This window comes from Anomaloglossus baeobatrachus, chromosome 1, assembly GCF_048569485.1.
Source record: "Anomaloglossus baeobatrachus isolate aAnoBae1 chromosome 1, aAnoBae1.hap1, whole genome shotgun sequence".
Lineage (NCBI taxonomy): Eukaryota > Metazoa > Chordata > Amphibia > Anura > Aromobatidae > Anomaloglossus > Anomaloglossus baeobatrachus.
The window spans coordinates 615972708-615997081 of record NC_134353.1 but is presented as its reverse complement, the minus strand read 5'-3'; the positions used below and the strand labels follow the sequence as shown (position 1 = coordinate 615997081).

Here is a 24374-nt window from a genome sequence, read left to right as displayed (position 1 = left end):
AAGCAGTGTAACCTGGCAGTTGATCACCTGATGAATGGGCAAACACTTGTTCGTCTGGTGAAATTTTCTTTTATACTGCAAAAGAGATCATGGTTCTCAACAGCATCTTGTACAATGTATATAGGACTCTCACTACCGAGAACAATCGGGGCCAAGCTGCAGTGAATGATCCATCACATATCGTTCCGCATGTATCGGGGAGCGCAGTCTGCAGTGTAGACATGCTATTTAACCCCTTTTTCATTTTTTGACTTTAGCTTTTACCTCTCGTTTGCCCAAGAGCCATAAATTATTTTTATTTTTCCATCGATATAACCATGAGTGCTTGCTTTGTCCGTCAGTCAATAAATCTTTAACGCCGCCTATCGGTTCATGTATAGAAACCCTTAAGTCATGTGCACGTCGAGTATTTGGTGAGTTTTTACCTCAGTATTTGTAGTCAAAAACAGGAGTGGAACAATCAGAGGAAAAGTAGAATAGAAACACGCACACCACTTCTGTATTTATTACGGTGGGCTACAAATACTGAGGTAAAAAACTCACCAAATACTCAACGTGTGCACGTGGCCTTATAGTTTTGGCTAAAATACTGAGGTAAAAATCTCACCAAATACTCAGTGTGTGTACATGGCCTTACAAGGGTGCTGTAAATAGCCTATGGAGATACCTAACAAAGTGTCTCCATAAGGCTAGTTTCACACTTGCGTTGGACGGGATCCGTAGCATTGCGTTGTGTGACGCATGCAACGGATGCGTTGCATATAGTGGCACAACGCATGCTACAGATCGTACAAAATAACGCAATCCGTTGTAGGTTTTTTCCTTGACTGTACACATCTGAGCATGCGCAGTTGTGTAAAGACAGCTGCGTTAACGGAATCTGTCAAATGACGCATTCTAACGGAATCCGCCACCATAGGCGTCCATTATAAAAACAACGGACGCCTAACGGATTCCTGCAGGTTGCGTTTTTTTGACACTCCGCCAAGCGCAGAAAAACGTTACATGCTGCGTTCCATCCGCCCGACGCAGCGTCAAAATAACGACGCTGCGTCGTCCAGCGGATGCAACGCAGACACTTGCGTTACAGTGCGTCGTCCATACAAGTCTATGGAGAATAGCGCAGTGCGTTAACGGACTGCGCTATTCTCCATAGTGACGGACTGCGCTGAACGCAAGTGTGAAACTAGCCTAAAACTTTTGAGGTAATACGTTACTGCAGTATATTTCTTGCTCTACATTGTATAAACACATAGCATAGGCAAGTCTGATAAGGCGCTACAGTGAGCAGCAGTCCCTAGCAGCGGATGCGCAGACACTCAGCACTGCGCTCTGCAGATCACTACACAACAAAGTGAGCACGCTGTCTGTGACGTCACCGCGCGGCGTCCAATCAGAGCTCAGCGTGTGATAACCCCGCCCCTCTGGCCTGGATTATTCCCCGCCCGTCACCAGCACAGGGGTGTGCGCGCGATGCCGGCTGTCTCCATATACAGCAACCTCAGCGGAATAACAGGCCAGCACACAGAGGAGGGGGACCGCAGCTGCTGCAGCTCTGCTTCGGAGGCTCGCCAGGTAGCCGGGGAGTAGGCATCAGCCCGCTATTAAGTTCTGTGCTGCCCATTATGTGCCAGCTCTGCAGCCATGAAGAGGCGAACAGATAAGAGCCCAGACGAAGCCAGCAGGAGCAACTTGGGCTGGCGGAAGAAACCCCGAGATGAGCTGTGGGCAGAGGATGACGGCAAGGACGATGACATCTACATCAGTGTGACAGGTAGGAGGTGGGGGCTGCCGGCATTGCCTGCTCAGAATGCCGGCATTCTATCTGCTGTGATGTCATCTGCAGAGTAAATATACGTCCATAGCAACCAATCAGGATGCGGCTTTCTCTTCTTAAGGAGCTCTGGAAAGAGAGCCAGAATCTGATTGGTTGCTACGACCTGTGATTTAATCTTGCATTGGTTTTGGTGAATTTCTTTAGTCAACTGACCTATTGGCACCGTGTAAACGTTGATCGGCGCCTGGCGGGGGCTACATGTGTGCTGGCAGGGTCCAGATGTCCCCACCGACCCGTGTGTGTGTGTGTGTCTGTGTGTGTGTGTCTCATATATAGCTCACAATACTCAACATGAAGTTGGGAGAATCAGAGGATCGATGGACGTTTTAGTGATCGGTAAGTGATGAAGAAATGGAAATATCTTCACACCATCGCCATTTATGCAGCATCTAGTTTGATCACCACACACAGAAATCCCCGCACTTACACGCCTTGGCTGTGATCAATGAGGTTATTAATGGCTGCCTCAGAAATGTTCTGCCATTATAAATGCTCATGGATAGGCAAACCTTCAAGATCCACTGCTGGCAGCTGCCTTTGATGTCCCCGAAGGGCTTGATGGGAGACCCTGCAGGACGTGGGTAACCCTTTAGGTCATACAGACTCCTCACAGTACCATGAGCGATATGGGGCCTGGCGTTCTCGTGCTGAAAATCATCTCCTGGGACTTTTCCCCGCTCCCTAGTGAAGGCGTCTTCATGTCGCTGCCGTGTGGTCTCAGTCTGCACTTCATTCCAGATACACTAACCTCTTGGCATTCCCTTGATTTGGTCATGGAAGCCACAGCCATCTCTCTAAAGTGTTCCAGGAACGATATTTCAACACAACAACGCCAGGCCACATGTTGCTCGTGCTACTGTGTGGCCTAAACGTGCTACCGTGGCCTGTAGAGTCATTGGTCACCAATTGCAAAGGAAGCTGCCAGCCAGGGCTCTTGATTTTAGTGCCCAAGTGCATTCATTGTGACCGGACATTCCTCAGACCACCATTAATAATCTCATTGATAGCAGATAAGGCGTGTGAGTGCAGGGATATGTGTGTGGTGTTCATTCTCAATAGTGAGAACACATCAAGGTGTTTTCAACCTTTTGCCTCCATTTTTTTTCATCATTTTTTCATCATTTGCATATCGTTATCATATCTATCTATCAATGGCCAAATGTGCACAAGCCCCCTAATAGCGAAACACGTGTTGGGGGGAACTCCTCCTTCTGGGATCTGGCTGTCTGGGTTCCTGCTGCTGACATCCGCACGATTGCACTTTATTGGTGGGTATCTACATCTAATGGTTACTATTATGCCCTGTGAGTTGGGCCATTTATGCATGTGACACTTTAAAACCCTAATTTGGCATGCAGGCATCTTGCTATGGAAATATATGCACTGACACTTTAATATAGTATTTCGCCTGCAGCTTTTTCTTTTACTCCATTTGTATTTATTATCTTTATGTACCCATCTCTCTCAATTAGAGCTATGCATTATATGTGCCCGCACCCAGTTCCCATGTCTGTATGTTTTTAATCACTTAACGTTTTATGTATATACACTTGAACCCCCTTTTTGTTCCCCTTTTGACAATATAATATTTTGCACTATTTATTCCTCTTTTCTCCTGTTTATTACATGTTTACATGGAATTTGTGCTTGCGGCATGTGACCTATGGATGGTGCTTTGACCGCAACTATGATTAGTATGGTATCATGGAGTTTTTCTAACTTATGTCCCTGTATCTAGTAGCACAGAGTACATTAAGAGATCTTTGGAAAAAGTATTTCTAAAGCTCTTATAATATGCTAATGAGCGCAGGGACTAGTCACAAGGGTGTGATTTCCTCCGCTCATTCTGCCCTCTCAGCATGTTATCATACCCACAGGGGTGTACTAACATGCTATTCAATGCAGCGTCACCAGCGATGACATGTGTACCTGTGACCGCTGATCAGAAGTCTTGGCACTTCCAGTCATGCGCAGTAGACCTCGCTGAACCTGGGACCCGTACACCCGGCTTCATACAACGCCTGACCGGAAGTGCCCAGCATTCAGAAGCGCGGTCACAGCAGACACAGGTACACACGTCACCGCTGGTGATGCTGCATTAAATAGCATGTTAACATGCTAAGAGGGTGGAATGAGCGCAGGAACTAAGACCCTTGTGACTAGTTCCTGCACTCATTAGCATATCATAGAGGATCTTTAGAAATACTTTGTCTAAAGATCCCTTTATTTATGCTAGTATATACTTTCTCTAAAGATCCCTTTATTTATGCTAGTATATACTTTCTCTAAAGATCCCTTTATTTATGCTAGTATATACTTTCTCTAAAGATCCCTTTATTTATGCTAGTATATACTTTCTCTAAAGATCCCTTTATTTATGCTAGTATATACTTTCTCTAAAGATCCCTTTATTTATGCTAGTATATACTTTCTCTAAAGATCCCTTTATCTATGCTAGTGTATACAGGGACTGTTAGGCAGGGATTAGCAATATACACCCAGACCTGCTCGTACGTATGTATGAAAAGAAGCTTCAGAATGTACAGCAATCTATTACATTAAGGTATACTTATTTTTATATATTTATCTTTTCTACCCTTGCTGATCAATGGGAGGTCTGGGTCTGAGACCACGTCTGCTCACTGAAGGAAAAAACGTTCATAAATGGGCAGCTTATCAGACAGACGCGCTCCTGCATGAGTGGTGTATGGGCTCCATACAGTGCCCTGTGTACAGGCGTGCGGGGAAGAGTGCCTCCTCATAACGTGCCTGTTTTCTGTGACATGCGCTTTCGTTAGAATGCACCACTCCTTTGCCTCCTGCTTCTTGCTTGTCGGGGCGCAGAGAGGTAAAAGTGGTCTTGACTGATGACCATTTGGCTAGCAGCAAGGCGGAGTTGTTGGGTCTCTGGTGCTGCTGACATAGACAGCTTTACCTCTGCAGCATCAGAAGACACTGGCGGTGAAGCCGGCCAGGTCCGGGGTTCTGAACCAACTTCAGAGCAGCACTTACAAGATCTATAGTAAGGGGCTTGTACAGGATGCACTTTTATATAGGAAACTGGCCACCACTGATAGAAACTAAAGTGGCTGATCACCTAGCCTATATAGTAAACTGGCATTAAATACCTTCCATTCTTGAGATTTATCTGTGTTGCACCCCCATAACTTTCATTCTTAGATGGAGGTGTGTGTGTGTGTGTGTGTGTGTGTGTGTGTGTGTGTGTGTGTGTGTGTGTGCGCGCGTGTGTGTGCGCGCTGAACAATAGTTTTTAATGACTGTTTTGTTTTGGAGTACAGAACACATTCTGATCACTTTGTATTCCATTTTCTGGCAAGGGTGAGGTTTCCGAAAAATAGCAACTTTTGTGTTTCTTTTTTTCCCTTTTTTTTATATTTTAAATAGATTGGTTAAATAATTTTATATTTTCAAAGACAAGACTTTTACAAATACAGAAAACTTTTTTTTTCAGGTTCTTTATTTTTAACAAGGAGAAAATTTAAATTATTTTCCCAAACTTTTTCTTTTTAGTTTTACACCTTTTCTATTTCATTTTCTGTAGTCCCATAGGAAGCTTGATCCAGCGATTGTCTGGTCACTTGTACTATATCCTAAAATGCTGCAGTTATACAGTGAAGATGACGGTGTCTTATGGAGGCCTGTCTGAATACAAACGAGAATGTGCACTGACAGCAGAGCGCTTGAAAATAGTGAAGGAAGAAACTGGAGGCAGTGTCCAAAACCAATTGAAACCTGGAATTTATTTCCTAAAGTTAAAAATGCGTAAGCAGTCAGTCTACATTCAGGATATTTATGTTTCTTTTTCGCTCCTAATTGGGAGACCCAGACAATTGGGTGTATAGCTACTGCCTCCGGAGGCCGCACAAAGTACTACACTTAAAAGTGTAAGGCCCCTCCCCTTCTGGCTATACACCCTCCCGTAGGAGTACGGATTCCTCAGTTTTAGCTTTGTGCGAAGGAGGTCAGACACGCACGCATAGCTCCATTGTTTTTAGTCAGCAGCAGCTGCTGACTATGTCGGATGGAAGAAAAGAGGGCCCATACAGGGCCCCCAGCATGCTCCCTTCTCACCCCACTGTATGTCGGAGGTGTTTGTAAGGTTGAGGTACCCATTGCGGGTACGGAGGCTGGAGCCCACATGCTGATTCCTTCCCCATCCCTTTTTACAGGGCTCTGGGTGAAGTGGGATTTACTGGTCTCCAGGCACTGAGACCGTGCTCCATCTACAGCCCCTGGAGAAGATGCTGGATTGGAGCGGAGTACATCAGGGACATGGCCCTGCTTCCTCAAGGTACTCTGTGTCCCCGTGCATTTCGCGCTCACACCGCAGCATGCTGGGTGTTGTAGTGCGCCGGGGACATCAGCGCTGCGGCGCTTGTGCCATGGCCTCATTTCAGCTTCGCTGAAGCGGGCACACTTTTGGGGAACGGTCGCGCCGGCCGCTGGGACTGCGGCGCGGCTGGCACTTGTGGTGCGCCGGGGACTTCAGCGCGGGCCGCGCTTTTACGGCGGCCGCGCTGATAACTCGAGTCCCCGGCTTTTGCGGCCTGGTTCCGTTCGTTCCCGCCCCCAGACCTGCCAGTCAGGAGAGGGGCGGGACGCTGGTCAGTGCATCAGCGCGGAGGGCTGGAGTCGTTTTTACATACTCCAGCCCTCACAATAGGCACAGAGGGGACACTGTTTCCCGCACTTTTGTTTGGGAACTCCCACGGGCCGCCCCTCTCCACAGACGCCGGCAGCCATTCCTGCTGACACGCTGAGCTGCAGAGGGGAGCCGGGGAGACCCAGACAAGGAATTCTGCGCCTCTTACCCGCTATTCAGCGGGCGGTAAGCAGCCCTCCGGGCTCACCCCCTCTTGTGCCAGTAGTAATCTTAGTATTTTGTTCCTGCAAATACTTTGTACTGCATAGCGCTGGTCGCCTTTTGGCTATAGACTCTCTCACATTGCAGAGAGCCAACAGCATGTCGTCCACAAAACGCAAGGGTCAGACATTATATGCTTCCTGTACCGCATGTGGGACTTTTCTACCGGCAGGCTCCAATGACCCCCATTGTGTGCAGTGCTCGGCCCCTGTGGCACTTGCACAGCCGGGACCTCCGCTGGACGTGACCCAGGGTGTACCACCTGTGAATGCTGTCCAAGTGACAGGAACGGAGTTTACAGCTTTTGCTGACAGAATGTCTCTCACTATGTCACAAATTCTTGACACATTGCGGGCTAGGCCTGTACTTCAGGCCACGGACACTGTGCAATCATTGCCCCCTGGTCCCCCTCAGCTGAATTACTTCCAAGCTCCGGGACGGGCACATACACCTCAGGGTGAAGACTCTGACTCGGACGATGGTCCCAGGCAACCTAAGCGGGCTCGCTATGAGAGGCCTTCACATTCATCTCAATGGTCAGGATCCCAGCGAGATGAATCTATGGGTGATGAGGCGGACGTAACTGATCAGGATTCTGATCCTGGGACCGCTCTCAATCTAGATACACCAGATGGTGATGCCATAGTTAATGATCTTATAGCATCCATCAATAAGATGTTAAATATTTCTCCACCAGCTCCTCTGGTAGAGGAGTCAGCTTCGCAGCACGAGAGAATCCATTTCAGATATCCCAAGCGTACATTAAGCACTTTTCTGGACCACGCTGACTTTAGAGACGCAATCCAGAAACCCCACGCTTATCCGGAAAGGCGTTTTTCTAAACGGCTTAAAGATACACGCTATCCTTTTCCCCCTGAGGTGGTCAAGGGTTGGACCCAGTGTCCAAAAGTGGATCCTCCAATTTCCAGGCTTGCAGCTAGATCCTTGGTTGCAGTTGAAGATGGAGCGGCACTTAAAGATGCCACTGACAGGCAGATGGAGCTCTGGCTGAAATCCATCTATGAAGCTATTGGAGCGTCGTTAGCGCCATCTTTTGCTGCCGTATGGGCACTCCAAGCTATCTCAGCCGGGCTTGTGCAAGTCGACTCAGTCACACGTGCATTTGCCCCGCAGGTAGCACCATTGACCTCGCAAATGGCGGCATTCGCGTCGTACGCGATTAATGCTGTTCTTGACGCTACAAGCCGTACGGCAGTGGCGTCAGCCAACTCCGTTGTTTTGCGTAGGGCCCTGTGGTTGAGACATTGGAAGGCAGATTCTCATTCCAAGAAGTGCCTAACCAATTTGCCTTTTTCTCGTGACCGATTGTTTGGAGAGCGTTTGGATGAAATCATCAAACACTCCAAGGGTAAGGACTCATCCTTACCGCAACACAGACAAAACAAACCCCAACAGAGGAGGGGTCAGTCTGGTTATCGGTCCTTTCGAGGACCGGGCAGGTTCCAATTTTCCTCGTCAAAAAAGACTCAAAAAGATCAGAGACGCTCAGATTCTTGGAGGTCTCAGTCACGCCCAAAAAAGACAGCCGGAGGAACCGTTGCCAAGACGGCGTCCTCATGACTTGCAGTCTCCGATTCCCACACCCTCGGTCGGTGGGAGGCTTTCCCACTTTGGCGACATTTGGCTGTCACGCGTCAAAGACCGTTGGGTGAGGGATATTCTGTCTCACGGGTACAGGATAGAGTTCAGTTCTCGTCCGCCAACTCGTTTCTTCAGAACTTCTCCACCACCAGACCGAGCCGATGCTCTGTTGCAGGCGGTGGCCGCTCTAAAGGCGGAAGGAGTGGTGACCTCCGTCCCTCTTCAGGAACAAGGTCACGGTTTTTACTCCAATCTGTTTGTGGTCCCAAAAAAGGACGGATCGTATCGGCCCGTCCTGGATCTAAAGTTGCTCAACAGACACGTAAAAGTCAGGAGGTTCCGGATGGAATCCCTACGCTCCGTCATAGCCTCAATGTCTCAAGGAGATTTTCTAGCATCAATAGACATCAAAGATGCGTATCTCCACGTGCCGATTGCGCCAGAGCATCAGCGTTTCCTACGCTTCGTCATACACGACGAACACCTGCAGTTCGTAGCGTTACCTTTCGGTCTGGCAACAGCCCCCCGGGTCTTCACCAAGGTCATGGCAGCAGTAGTAGCTGTCCTGCACTCGCAAGGTCACTCGGTCATCCCGTATCTAGACGACCTGCTTATAAAGGCACCCTCTCAAGAGGCATGCCAACACAGTCGGAAAGTGGCACTAGACACTCTCCAGAGTTTCGGGTGGATTATCAACTTTCCAAAGTCTCATCTAACCCCGACCCAATCACTGACTTATCTTGGCATGGAGTTTCATACTCTCTCAGCGATAGTGAAGCTTCCACTGGACAAGCAGGGTTCGCTGCGGACAGGAGTGCAATCTCTTTTTCAGAGCCAGTCACACTCACTGAGGCGCCTCATGCATTTCCTAGGAAAGATGGTAGCAGCAATGGAGGCAGTCCCGTTCGCGCAGTTTCATCTGCGCCCTCTACAATGGGACATTCTACGCCAATGGGATGGGAAGTCGACGTCCCTCGACAGGACTGTCTCCCTCTCTCAGACTGCCAAGGACTCTCTGCGTTGGTGGCTTCTCCCCACCTCATTGTCACAGGGAAAGTCGTTCCTACCCCCATCCTGGGCAGTGGTCACGACGGATGCGAGCCTATCAGGGTGGGGAGCGGTGTTTCTCCACCACAGGGCTCAGGGGACGTGGACTCAGGAAGAGTCCACCCTGCAGATCAATGTTCTGGAAATCAGAGCAGTCTATCTTGCTCTGCGAGCCTTCCAACAATGGCTGGAAGGCAAGCAGATTCGGATTCAGTCGGACAATTCCACGGCGGTGGCGTACATCAACCACCAAGGGGGAACACGCAGTCGCCAAGCCTTTCAAGAAGTCCGGCGGATTTTGACGTGGGTGGAAAGCAAAGCGTCCACCATATCCGCAGTTCACATCCCAGGCGTGGAAAACTGGGAAGCAGACTTTCTCAGTCGCCAGGGCATGGACGCAGGGGAATGGTCCCTTCACCCGGACGTGTTTCAGCAGATCTGCTGCCGCTGGGGGACGCCGGACGTCGATCTGATGGCGTCACGGCACAACAACAAGGTCCCAGTTTTCATGGCACGGTCTCACGATCACCGAGCGCTGGCGGCAGACGCCTTGGTTCAGGATTGGTCGCAATTCCGACTACCCTATGTGTTCCCACCTCTAGCATTGTTGCCCAGAGTTCTCCGGAAAATCAGGTCCGACTGCCATCGAGCCATTCTCGTCGCTCCAGACTGGCCAAGAAGGTCGTGGTACCCGGATCTGTGGCATCTCACGGTAGGCCAACCATGGGCACTACCAGACCGTCCAGATTTGCTGTCTCAAGGGCCGTTTTTCCATCTGAATTCTGCGGCCCTGAACCTGACTGTGTGGCCATTGAGTCCTGGATCCTAGCGGCCTCAGGTTTATCTCATGAAGTAGTTGCCACAATGAGACAGGCTAGAAAACCATCCTCAGCTAAGATCTATCACAGGACGTGGAAGATATTCTTAGCTTGGTGCTCGGCTCAGAGGGTTTCTCCCTGGCCATTTGCATTGCCAATTTTTCTTTCCTTCCTGCAGTCTGGGTTGGAAAAAGGTTTGTCGCTTAGCTCTCTTAAGGGTCAAGTCTCCGCGCTATCCGTATTCTTTCAGAAACGCTTGGCACGGCTTTCTAAAGTACGCACGTTTTTCCAAGGAGTTTGTCATATCGTTCCTCCTTACAGACGGCCATTGGAACCCTGGGATCTAAACAAGGTTCTCATTGCTCTCCAGAAGCCGCCTTTCGAGCCTTTGAAAGAGGTTTCCCTTTCTCGGCTTTCACAAAAAGTGGTTTTTCTTGTGGCAGTCACGTCTCTTCGTAGAGTGTCCGAGCTAGCGGCGTTATCTTGCAAATCTCCCTTCCTGGTGTTTCACCAAGACAAGGTAGTACTGCGTCCAATTCCAGAGTTTTCTCCCAAGGTGGTTTCTTCCTTTCATCTCAATCAGGATATCACTTTGCCATCTTTGTGTCCGCATCCAGTTCACCAATTTGAAAAAGGTTTACATCTGTTGGACCTGGTGAGAGCACTCAGGATTTACATTTCTCGCACGGCGCCTATGCGCCGTTCTGATGCACTCTTTGTCCTAGTCGCTGGTCAGCATAAGGGATCGCAAGCTTCCAAATCCACCCTGGCGCGGTGGATCAAGGAACCAATTCTTCACACATACCGTTCTGCTGGGCTTCCAATTCCATCTGGACTGAAGGCCCATTCTACCAGAGCCGTGGGTGCGTCCTGGGCATTGCGGCATCAGGCTACGGCTCAGCAGGTGTGCCAGGCGGCTACCTGGTCGAGTCTGCACACGTTTACCAAACACTATCAAGTGCATACCTACGCTTCGGCAGATGCCAGCCTAGGTAGACAGGTCCTTCAGGCGGCGGTGGCCCACCTGTAGGAAAGGGCTGCCTGACAGCCCGATCACGAGGTATCTTTTTACCCACCCAGGGACTGCTTTTGGACGTCCCAATTGTCTGGGTCTCCCAATTAGGAGCGAAAAAGAAGAAGGGAATTTTGTTTACTTACCGTAAATTCCTTTTCTTCTAGCTCCAATTGGGAGACCCAGCACCCGCCCTATTGTTCTTAGGGTTTCGTTTTTCGGGTGCACATGTTGTTCATGTTGTTTCTTAAGTTCTCCGATCTTGTTATCGGATTGAATTTGTTTTTTGAAACTGTTATTGGCTTTCCTCCTTCTTGCTTTGGTACTAAAACTGAGGAATCCGTACTCCTACGGGAGGGTGTATAGCCAGAAGGGGAGGGGCCTTACACTTTTAAGTGTAGTACTTTGTGCGGCCTCCGGAGGCAGTAGCTATACACCCAATTGTCTGGGTCTCCCAATTGGAGCTAGAAGAAAAGGAATTTACGGTAAGTAAACAAAATTCCCTTCATCTCTTACATGTTTCATGTACAGATGGCCCTTAAAGGGGTCATCCGCGACTTGACATTGATGACCTATCCTAGGGATAGGTCATCAATGTCAGATAGGTGGTGTTCCCAGCGTCAGCGGCGTACGGTACTGCACATCTCGGTCAACTGTCTAGTGGCTGCAGCTGGGTACTGCATATCCACTCCCTATACAAATCAATAGTGGTTGGATGTGTAAGTACCTGGTTGTAGCCACTGACTGTTCCATTGGCCGGGGTGAAGGTTGTATGATCCCTACTGATCAAATTGTCTCTCCAGGAATGGAGACAAACTCTAGCGCAGCGCCACCTATTGGAAGTAGCGATCCTAAAAGTCAAATGTGGATTTTTAACAATCCTTGGATATATATGCCAGATCAGAATCCCAATTTGCAGACACGGTGTTTCGGGATGCTTGCCCTACTGATCAGACATTGGTGAGCTGTCCCAAGGACAGGTCATCAATGTAAAAGACTCAGACAACCCCTTTAATCCATAGCATATGTAGCGAAATCTTACTTATTACATGTTTTTAACAAATAAGATTCTTCTAGTATGCTATTATCAAGGGCCAGTTGTACCTGACAGGCATAGGCATACACAAGTATCCAGTTTCTGGAATCCTACTGGTTACACGTTTTTAACTTGAAGAAGTCAATTCCAGTTTATTATTAAGTTTAGACACTTGCTCCAGCTTCTTCCTTCGGTTTTATAGGTCTTTATTGTGCAAAACTAAGGATTAGCAGACGGCATCCGGTAAAAAAACAAAAGAAAACTGATTCCATATTAGTCTATGGGTGACTGGTGCCACCGTCCTTGTACAATTCACAGTTTTTCCACATGTCAGGAGCTTTTCCCAGAATGTAAATTTAAAGTGAACTTTTCATTTTCCCAAATGCAATGAACCTGCAGATACAGTGTTAATTTGCATGTTATAACCATTACAATGCTGTCCAGAAACTACACTAAAAGGCAGTATACTGGTAGAAAATGAACTGTATTCCTCCCAGCAACTTCTGGCTTTCAGTCGTAGAGGCGTGGCTTCAGCCACTGCACATTAGTGAGTGGTGTCCTGTCACACTGACACACTAACACACACTAACAGATCGCACAGTATAGAGCTTGCTGTCAGTCAGTGCCAACGTAATTAATGCTGCCGCTCACTATGGACTGTGCAGTGACTAAAAGACAGAGGCTGCTGGTTTGAACAAAGTACATTTTCTCCCTGTAGCTGTGCTTTCAGTGTGGCGGCCTGACAGCATTTTGACACTTTTAACATGCACACAAACCCCATATCTACAAGTTGTGTTTGTAGACATGACAGGTTCTCTTTTAAACATAAAATGAAAGGGGCTGTCTAGTCTAACGGCGGTCACGTGAATTGGATATGCATACTTTCTGCCAGAATCTGACTAGAGGGTGGCAGACCCACTCAGTACACTTGAATTGAGCAAGGCCGTACCCTTCTAGTCGGAATGTGGCCTGGAGTATGAATATCACATACTGGCGGCCATGTGACCGCCGTTCACAGCACTGAAACCAGTGAATCTTCACAGTGCACTATTTGACTCTTGGAGCACAGCTTTTCCTAAAATAGACTTCAGACTCCATATAGATAGCCTGTAAGTGCCAGAAGAGCAGAATCCCCCCTAAGTGACCCCATTTTGGAAACTACACTGCTCTGGGAATTTAGTTACAAGGGCTTGTGATGACTTCACAACCCTTTGGTGTATTTCAGAAATAAGCAGCAATGGATGTTGCGTGAAAATTGTTAATCTGCCATTGTAGGGCCCGTACATTGTAGTGCCCACAGTACATTGTGCCCAGCTTGTTCTTCTTGTGACATACACACCCTGTAAATTAATTGGGCTCTTATCACTACGGAAATGTCAAATCTTTGGGGCTCAGAAGGGAGGGGGGCATTAAGATTAGGGAGCACAATTTTTTTTTTTTTTTGGGAGGGGTGGGGGGGAGTCTTAGCACTTTACCAGAGCCTGTGTGTTACCAGTAACGTCAAAGCCCACTACACGATCATGACCAAAAGTTTTGGTATCCTTGAAATATTTCCAAAAATTAAGCATTTCTCCCACAAAAATATTGCATTTACACATGTTTTATTATAAACATGTTTATTTTGTTTGTGTGTATTGGCACAACACACAAAAGAGAAAAAAGGGCAAATTGGACATAATTTTGCACAAGACCCTAAGAATGGTCTGGACAAAATTGTTGGCACCTTTCAAAAAAATGTGGGTAAACAACTTTGTTTCAAGCATGTGATACTCGTTAAAACTCACCTGTGATAGGTGTGGGCAATATGAAAATCACATCTGAAAATAGGAGAAGTTGACACAATCTTTGCATTGTTTGTCTGTGTGTGGTACACTAAGCATGGAGAACAACAAGAGAAGAGACCTATCTAAGGATTTGAGAACCAAAATTGTTGAAAAAAATATCAAAAATCTCAAGGTAACAATTCCATCTCTAGAGTTTTTAATGTTCCTTTGTCCATGGTGTACAACATAATTAATACTCTTACAACCAATGACACAGCAGTTAATCTCCCTGGTCATGGATGGCAGAGAAAAATTGATGAATGGTTGCAACTCAGGATAGTCCAGATGGTGGATAAGCAGCCTCAATTAAGTTCCAAAGAAATTGGAAGCTATCCTGCAGCTTGATGGTACTTCATTGTCAAGGAAAATAATCCGTAAACATTTGAATGAAATGAAACACTATGGCAGGAGACCCAGGAGGACCCCACTGCTGACATCAAAACTTAAAAAAGCTAGACATCAGTTTGCCATACTGTATGTGAGTAAGCCAAAATCCTTCTGGGAAAGCATCTTGTGGACAGATGAGACCAAGATGGAGCTTTTTGATAAAGCACATCATTCTAAAAACATAATGAAGCTTACAAAGAAAAGAACATATTACCTGCAGTCAAATATGGTAGAGGCTCAAAAATGTTTTTGGGTTGTGTTGCTGCCTCTGGTACTGGGTGCCTTGACTGTGCATAAGGCACCAAGAAATCTGAAGATTACTAAAGGATTTTGTGTTGCAATGTAGTGTCCAGTGTCAGATAGCTGGGTGTGTGTTCTAGGTCATGGATCTTCCAGCAAGACAGTGACCCCAAACATACTTCAAGAAACACCTAGAAATGGATGGAAAGAAAGTGATGAAGAGTTCTGCAGCGGCCAGCAATGTGTCCAGATTTAAATCCCATTGAACACCTGTGGAGAGATCCTAAAATTGCTGTTGGCAAAAGGCACCCTCCAAATATGAGAGACCTGGAGCAGTTTGCAAAAGAAGAGTGCTCCAAAATTCCAGTTGAGAGGTGTACAAAGCTTGTTGATAGTTCTAGGAAGCGATTGATTGCAGTTACAGTGGTAACCAAAAGTTTACATACACTATCTAAAAAGATACATATGCAGGTTTTTCTCCCTATCATGACATGAAATAGAATAAACCTTTCCCATTTTAGGTCAATTAGGATTATCAAAATTATTTATATTTGTCAAATGCCAGAATAATAAGAGAGAATGTTTTAAGGCATTTTTATTACTTTCTGCAAAGTCAAAAGTTTACATACATTTCTTTAGTATTTGGTACCATTGTCCTTAAACTGTATGCCATAGGTCAAACGTTTTGGATATCCTTCCACAAGCTTCTCACAATAGTTGGTAGGAATTTGGGCCCATTCCTCCTGACAGAACTGCTGTAACTGAGCCATGTTTGTAGGTCACCCTGCTCGCACTTGCCTTTTCAGTTTTGCCCATAAATTTTCAATTGGATTGATATCAGGGTTTTGTGATGGCCACTCCAAAACACTGACTTTGTTATCCTTCAGTTGTCATTTGAAGGACCCATTTCCGCCTAAGTTCCCAGTTGATGTCTTGAGATGTTGCTTTAGTATTGCCCATAATCTTCTTTCCTCATATTGCCATCTATTTTGTGAAGTGCACCAGCCCCTCTGTAAGAAAACAACCCCACAATATGATGCTGTCACCCCTGTGTTTAACAGTTGGGATGATGTTCTTAGGCTTCAAAGCTTCTCCCTTTTTCCGCCAAACGTAACAATTGCCAAACCGTTCAATTTTAGTTTCTTCAGATTACAGGACATCTCCCAAAATTTTAGTTCTTTGTTCCTGTGTGCATTTGCAAACTTTAATCTGGCTTTGTTTCTTTTAGCGTCGTGGCTTCTTCCTTCCTAGCAGAGTAGCCTTTTAGACCATGTTGATAGAGTACTCGTTTCACTGTGGATAATGACACAATCTTACCAGCTTCCGCCAGAATCTTCACAAGGTCTTTTGTTCTTGGGTTGATATGCTCATATCTGACCAAAGCAAGTTCATCTCTGGTACACAGAGCCAGTCTCCTTCCTGAGCGGTATGATGGCTGGACATTACCATCTTGTCTGTACTTGTGTATAATTGTTTGTACAGATGAACAAGCCACCTTCAGGTATCTGGAAATTGCACCCAAAGACGAACCAGACTTGTGCAAGTCCACAAGTCTCTTCCTGAGATCTTGGCTGATTTATTTTAACTTTCCAATGATGCCACACACAGAACCAGTGTGTTTCAGGTGTGCATTAAAATACATCCACAGGTGTGTCTTTAATTAACTCAGATGTTGCCAATAAACTTATCAGAAGTTTTCAAAGACATGACATCATATGGGCTGTCCCATATTGTTTAAAGGCATAATACTGTGTATGTAAACCTATGACTCTGCAGAAAGTAATAAAAATGCCTTAAAACATTCTCTCTCATTATGCTGGCATTTTGCAAATGTAAATAATTTTGGCTCCTAATTTACCTAAAACGGGAAAGGTTTATTCTGGTTTCATGTGAGATAGTGAGAAAACATGCAGATGTGTCTTTTAAGATAGTGTATGTAAACTTCTGGTTTCAGCTATATATATTCCAAAGTGTGCAACCAAATATTAAAGCGAGGGTGACAAATTTGTCCCGCCCATTTTTGGAGTTTTGTGTGTAAAAAAAAAAAAAATAAAAAAAAATTCAGTTTTACCTTTTTTTTTTTTTTTTTTTTTCTGGTATTTTTTGTTTGCCTCCAATACACACAAAGGAAATAAACATGTAATTTCAATAATTTTCTGGGAGAACTTCTTCTTCTGGAACAATTTTAAGGGTGTTAATATTATCGGTCACTTACTGTATTTCTGTTGACAGATGATGAAATTTTGTGGATTGTCACACCTTTTTATTAGGAACATTTCACATAAAATTTTGGATTGATTTATCCTGCGCTCTATGCTGAGCACTTACATCACAGTTTCCATCTAAATCTTTGAATGACGTTATTCAGATGAAACCTCCATAGAACACAGGATAAAGGTGAGCCGAGTCTTACTGCCATCTTTGGTAACTAGAATAAACAAATAAAACAGCAGAATCAACACAAAAGCGGTCTCTCTATAAGTGGACACTCCCATTTCATAGCAATATCAATATTATGAAAAAAAATTTATATAACATTTTTTCAAAATGAGCAAAAAAGTCCCAAGTAATGAACAATAATCTTTATTCAATGTTTAAAATATAACACACAATTAAAAGGATGTATACAGCAAAAGACAGGACTAGCAGCATATTATTGCACAAAGAAAATCCCCGATGGACAAAAGTGACAAGTGCTGTGCAATATTGCAAAAAAACCTCCTCCCCATATCAGTACAAATAGGGCTATATAACCAAGGTACTTTCCATACATGGAACAAATAGTATATTGTCCCTATAAAGTCTGACACTAACGGAGGCTAGTGTATTGCTAAATTATTGCAAGAAAAATAGTTGTTTTGGTCACTTCACTTTATTGACTAATACATTTTGTGCTATATAACCCAGTTGCAATTGAATAATGGATCTACTACTAGGTTGCGTCCATAAGTGGTGCTAAGTCCCGCCTATGAGCGGGACCATTATGTGACTACTTTAATATCAGATTAGATCAGCTGGCAACTGTTCACAACTCCCAACAAGGGGAAAAGTGCTTTGCCACACAGGTACCACACTGACCGACCACCTAAACAAGATCCACCAGCCAAAAGCATGGTTACCTGGGTATAAAGTGATGAAATGTCACCAGTCTCTTACCCCGACGCATGTTTCGCAAACCCGCTTCAACGGGGGGCATCAGCAGGTCTACAATTGGTCTCATTTAATTTTTTACATCGTTCCTCATACATCGTTCCTCATGCGGTATAAGCGATTATATGGCTTTTTTCTTCGGGTCATTACGATTACAGCGATATCACATTTGTAAATATATATTTTTGTATGTTTGGCTACTGTAACGCACACAAAAAACGTTTTAAGTTTTTGCGTTGTTATACTTTTATATTGCCGCTAACAATCATGTGTGGGCTTGTTTTTTGTGGAATGAGTTGATGTTTCTATTAGTACCATCTTGGATCACATAACATTTTGAATTCTCTGAGTAGACAGCTTTATTCTTCTGGTCAGTACGATTACAGCAAGACATTATATAATATATAATATTTTATATATATATATATATATATATATATATATATATATATATATATATATATATATACACATATATAAAATCTATTACCGTATGTGTGTGTGTGTTTTGGCACTTTTAGACAAAAATAATTTAATAGAAAAATAATAATTTTTGCATCGCTATATTCTGAGAGCCAAAGCTATTTTATTTTTCTGACAGAGCTGTAGAGCGGCTTTTGTTTTGCGGGACAAGATGATGCTTTCAGCTATGCCACTTTTGTTTACATGCGACTTTTTGATCACATTGTATTCCACTTTTATTTTGGCGATATGGTAACAGTTTTGGTTTTGTTTTACACCATATATGTATATTTGTTTAGTTTTTAGATAAATCTATACGTATTATAATTTTTCTTTTTTTGTCCTTAAATGTTGTCATTTATTTTTATTTTTTTCCACTTTAGTCCCTCTATGGGACTTTAACTTTTATTACTGGTATAATGTATTTCAATGCACATACATTGCAGTGTATTACACCTGTCAGGGCTACACTGACAGAACACCTTTTAGACCATGCTGTTAGCATGGTCTAACAGGTCACCATAGCTGGAGGACGCCATTATTTGATCTCTGGTTGCCATAACTACCATCAACCGCCCTCGATTATATTGTGGAGGTGCCGATCAAGTGGAAGAGGGAGCCATCTCCTTGCCTCCTAAATACTGTAATCAGTAGTGATCGTGGCATTTAGGGGATTAAACAGCCAGGTGCGGTGCTGGTACCAGCGATGGCAGTGATAGCTGCATCTTGGCTATCACCTAATCTGCAGTGATAGAGAGGCACAGCTCCTGTGCCCACATGCTCACCACAACATACCAGTACGTCCATTTGCGGGGACACATTGGAATGTAGGACGTAGCTTTACATCCAATGTCGAAAAGGGGTTAACCTCCACATTATCCCCCATACCTGCAGGTTAATAGCTCTTTATTGTCTTTGAAAATGACAAGTTCCCTCTAAATAGACAGGCTGTGAATGGCATATTCCCTATTCCTCTCCATTCATGTTGCACATTTTCTCTACATTGTGTGGGTGACATTTTGAAAAATGACATCCAAAATACACAGTCACTGTAATACACAGCGGATTTTCCGTCCCATCAGATGCCGCTTATACAGAAGTATGGTCACCTAGAAGCTTTGTAGACAGAGGTGGCCTGACTGGTTGGAATCCATCTTGTCTAATTTCGGCCATGGTACCAAGTTAAAAGGTTAATGTGTACGTTCATTACCAGTTAGTCTTTCTGCCACTATGTGGCGCTATCACCATGAAGAGATTGGTAGAGTCCATCCGATTCAACAGCCATGTAGTTCACAAACAAACGGAAAAATGGATGTGTAGAACTTATCGGAAGTCCTTTTCTTAAATGAGCTTCCAAAGTGAGCAGAAAACCAACTGATAACAGAGCTAAAGCCTAGAAACATCCCGGAAGGCTGCTATGGCAGTCATGCACACGACTATGAAAACTAACCCCTGTACAGCTGTGTGATGGAATATTGGATATATTTTTGTTATGGTGTTAGAGGGGTTGTCCAGTAATCAAATACTGTAAGGGTAGGTGCACACGCTGCAGAAAACTTGTTCAGAAAAAAAACGCACCTTATGCCAGAAAACAAAAAAACATACAAGGCCTACATTAATGGGCTTGGCTGCATCCCGTATAAAAATATATAACGTGCAGGAAAAAAAAAATATACTGAGGTATTGGTTGATATTTTGGCCAAAATACGCAAGTTCGCAACCCAAACGTCAAGGGTCCTCATGTCTTACGAGTCCATATAATATATATATATATATATATATATATATATATATTATGCTAAACCACAAAAGGAGGAATTAAATTTCCTCGCAATAGAATTCAAGAACCATTGCCCTTTTGTTATTGCTGTGAATACTTTGAGGACCCTTGACGTTTGGGTTGAGAGCTTACGTATTTTGGCCAAAACATTAACCAATACCTCATATGTTTCTGCACATTATATCTTTATACAGGATCAGCGTGGCCCATTAATGTGGGCGTCATCAATAGGCTGTAAGCCAGACACTGCACCTACCTGTGTGACCAGTGCCCTATACAAGCCATTTGTGTGCAATTTTAATACCAAGCAATCACCCCCTCCATGGATTGGCAGTGTATGAGTGGCTGCTCCATCAGTGTTTTGCAGCTGTTACCTCCATTTTTATTGGGGGCTTCGCTGTATACTGTTGGTGCATTAGATTCTGTGGCCTGGGTGGGTAAATACTCTTGTCCTTTTGTTGCTGTGAATAAAATAAAAGGGGATTTTAACCCCTTCAGCCCCGGGGCACTTTCCGTTTTTGCGTTTTTGTTTTTTGCTCCCCTTCTTTCGAGAGCCGTAACTTTTTTTTATTTTTCCGTCAATCTTGCCATATGAGGGCTTGTTTTTTGCGGGACGAGTTGTACTTTTAAATGAAACCATAAGTTTTACCATATGGTGTACTGGAAAGCAGCAAAAAAAATTCCAAGTGTGGAAAAATTGCAAAAAAAGTGTGATGGCACAATAGTTTTTGGGATGTTTTATTCACGGTGTTCACTTTATGGTAAAACTGATGTGTAGGTATGATGCCTGAGGTCGGTGCGAGTTTGTAGACACCAAACATGTATAGATTTACTTGTTTCTAAGGGGTTAAAAAAAATTCACAAGTTTGTCCAATAAAAGTGGCGCACGTTTTGCGCCATTTTCCAAAACATGTAGCGTTCTTATTTTTCGGGATCTATGGCTCAGTGACGGCTTATTTTTTGCGTCTTGAGCTGACGTTTATAATGGTACCATTTTTGCGCAGATGCTACGTTTTGATCGCCTGTTATTGCATTTTGCGTAAAACTTGCGGCAACCAAAAAACGTAATTTTGGCGTTTGGAATTTTTTTGCCACTACGCCGTTTACCAATCAGATTAATTGATTTTATATTTTGATAGATCGGGCATTTCTGAACGCGGCGATACCAAATATGTGTATATTTATTTATTTTTTAACCCTTTAATTTTCAATGGGGGGAAAGGGGGGTGATTTGAACTTTTTAGGTTTTTTTTTTAATTTTTAACTTTTTTTTTTACTTATTTTATTTTACTAGTCCCCCTAGGGGGCTATTGCGATCAGCAATCCGATTGCTGATCGCTATCTGCTGATCACAGCTATACCGCTGTAAACAGCAGAAATAGTCACTTTCTTTCTTCCTCTGCTCTGTGCCGAGGAAGAATGAAAGTGAAACTTCATAGCAGCAGGCGTCATCACATGACCCTGTGCTACGATGGCAACCACCGAACGTCACGTGATCACTCACGTGACGTCCGGAGGGGGCGGTGGTAAGTGAAAAACATGGCCGCGCGCATATAGATCTCGCTGCCAGACTTTGGCAGCGAGATCTAAGGGGTTAATGTTCATGCCAGGTTTCAATAATGGCGCTCTCTCAGAAAGGTGAAAACTCTCTTCAGCGGTTAAAGGGATTTTCCAAGAGTTAAAACATATAAAATAAACTAGACAAGCTGCAGGAAATATTTAAAACATACACCTCTGATGGAAGACTCCACACAATGTGAAGACAGCCTAAGAACTCCTAAGATGCCTCTTAGATGGTAGTCTGGTCAATTTATCAAACGTCTAGGGCTGACCAAAAATCTGAAGGCTCCAGTACTCTTGTGAATCCTTCTGTCGCTGCTGGTGTCCAGATTTCCCTTTCCTGATGGACTTAGCATCTCTGCCCTAGGACCTTTTCAAGTTTCTGGTCGTTCTAGTAAGCTGTCCCGATCTAGAGCTTGACATCACAGGGACTTGTGGATGAATGCTACTGGTCCCCCATAGTTATTTTCCTGGATCGGTGATGGGTTGTAAGCATTTACAGTTTGTTAGCAATGGTAATGTGCTAATCCCCCGAAAAAAAAACTAAGCAAAGAGTGGCGGGGAGCATCGGAGCTGGAAGGGTAGTAGATGTAATAGATGATGATCTACAGTATCTACCATCTTGCTGAATAAGGTAGATAGATCATCAATTGAGGTCGGAGTGGATGAGGAGGTTGTAATGTAAATCTTTTGGCAAGTGAGCACTTATCCCACCCCTGGCTAGAGAATAAAGCAACACAGTGCCATTTTTGGAAGGTCTGACTGGCCTAAATTGATGTTAGATGGACCACATTTTGCACATTCTGTACTGATGAGGCACGTCTCTTCTGACCTCGCCCACATTGTTGCAGCGGAGGTTTGTCATAGGGATGGAATGACATGTAAAGTCAGTTGAATTTGTCACTGTTCAGATGTTTATTTACAATGTCTGTTTTGTAATGTGATATCTTAATTAAGTCCCGTGAGCTAGTCCACATGGGAGAAAATTGTGGCATGCGCAAGCCTCTTCAGATGACAGTGGTAATTCTGCCATATAGTGCATAGATGGTGTGCCGCCACAGCTGCGCTCACATGCAGAATTGTGAACATCCACCATCATCTGAATGTAGGCTTATTCTAGGCTCCAATCCTAGATTTCTTGGAGGGGAAAAAAAAGGGTAGAATTTACTGCAGCAAAAAAGACCATTGGCAGGAAAATTGCAGAAAATGCATGCGTTTGACACGTTTTTACACTCCTCCCCTCCCCCTCATTTATTTGAGTGGGTGAAAAAAATGCAGAAATAAATTGAAATGCTGCCTATTTAAAACGCTGTGATGGATCAAATCCACTAGGAAAAAAGTAAGCAGCATGTGGATAAGATTTCAGAAATCTCATTTACTTTGCTGGCACGTTAAAGTGCAGCCTTTATTACCCTTAAAAATATCTGGGGGGGGGGTGGTAAAAGAAAAATGCAGCAAAAATGCAGTGTTAGAAGGTAAAAAGAAATAACACATTAAACACTAGGGAGAGCAGATGAGGAAATTTCCAATGAAAACCTACTTTACTCTAGGTCACATTACAACAGAGGTGGGGAACCTCCGGCCCACGATTACGGTACTTTTTATGCAGCCCCCAGGCAGATTCCCAGGGACCGCAGTGCTCGGGCAGTAGCCGCATCTTGCCGAATCCTGGCCCTTTAAACCCTGTATGCAGCGTTCAGTGCTAAACACTGATACATGCACTGGAGAATTGCATCCACAGACTGGCCAATGAGGATGTACTTTGTAAGCAGGGTAATGCACTCTCGTCCCACAGAAGAGGAGTGACATCCCCAGCGCCCCCCAGGTTTGATGGTGCCCCCAGGCCCATGTGTGCTCTTCTAGCCTCCCCATGGCTGTCTGTGCCCTAACAGCCTCCTAAGGCTGTATATACCATGAGCAATGTTTGTGCCCCCCCAGTGCTGTATATACCACCAGCAATGTTTGTGCCCCCCCCAGTGCTGTATATACCACCAGCAATGTTTGTGCCCCCCAAATAGGTCTGTGCCCTCCAGTGATGTTTATGCCCCCCCATCTTCCCTAGTGATGCATATGCCCTCAACATGTCCTGTGATTTATATTCGTCTCAGCCCTCCCCTGTGATGTATAAGCCCCCTGCCTTTTGTATGATGTAACATCCCCCCAGCCTTTCGTGTGGTGTATATTCCCCCAGTGTTTCGTGTGATGTATATGCCCTCAGCGTCTCCTTGGGATGTATATACAGCAGTCCCAGCTGACAAATCTGAAACAGCAGTTGTGAGAAGCAACAATATCAATATCACCTAATATCACAGCTGCACTAAAAACAAGACGCTCCAGCCACCACAGTGACTTAATTGTTTGACCAAACGTAGTAGGGTATTTTTCAAGTTGATAAATTTTCTGTGACCCCCAAATGATGGTAGGAATTCCAAAAAGGTCCCTCACCCCTGCATTACAACTTAAGTAAAAATGGTCGGGATTTGCTTGCAATTGTCAGACCTCACTCCTCCCCTCTCGTTCTGGGTGTTTTCTAAAAAGGATAGCAGTAGAATTAAATTTAGGACCACCATGCACAGCCATTTTTCTGAAAAGTGCTACTAACGCGTGGAAAGTGTCATCATAGGGCTCCAGTAGATCATACATCACAGTAATTACACAGATTAGCAGCCAGTATCACAAATGATAGCATTAGATACATGGCCCTGCAGACAATTTCTGTGTTCTGAGCGCAGCAG

General features: G+C 44.6%; 1 protein-coding gene across 4 annotated transcripts in view; it reads left to right on the top strand.

Annotated features, from left to right (window-relative positions):
* The first annotated feature begins 1418 nt into the window (after nucleotides 1–1418).
* CDC14B (cell division cycle 14B) overlaps nucleotides 1419–24374 on the top strand; it is a 133535-nt gene continuing 110579 nt past the window's right edge. For 3 of the 4 annotated variants that reach the window (XM_075318727.1, XM_075318713.1, XM_075318708.1), the window contains exon 1: nucleotides 1419–1774. In XM_075318727.1, the coding sequence (XP_075174842.1) occupies nucleotides 1645–1774 (130 nt within the window). In that variant the 5' untranslated portion in view covers nucleotides 1419–1644. The remainder of the gene's footprint in view (nucleotides 1775–24374) is intronic. The other variant, XM_075318735.1, reaches the window with a different exon arrangement.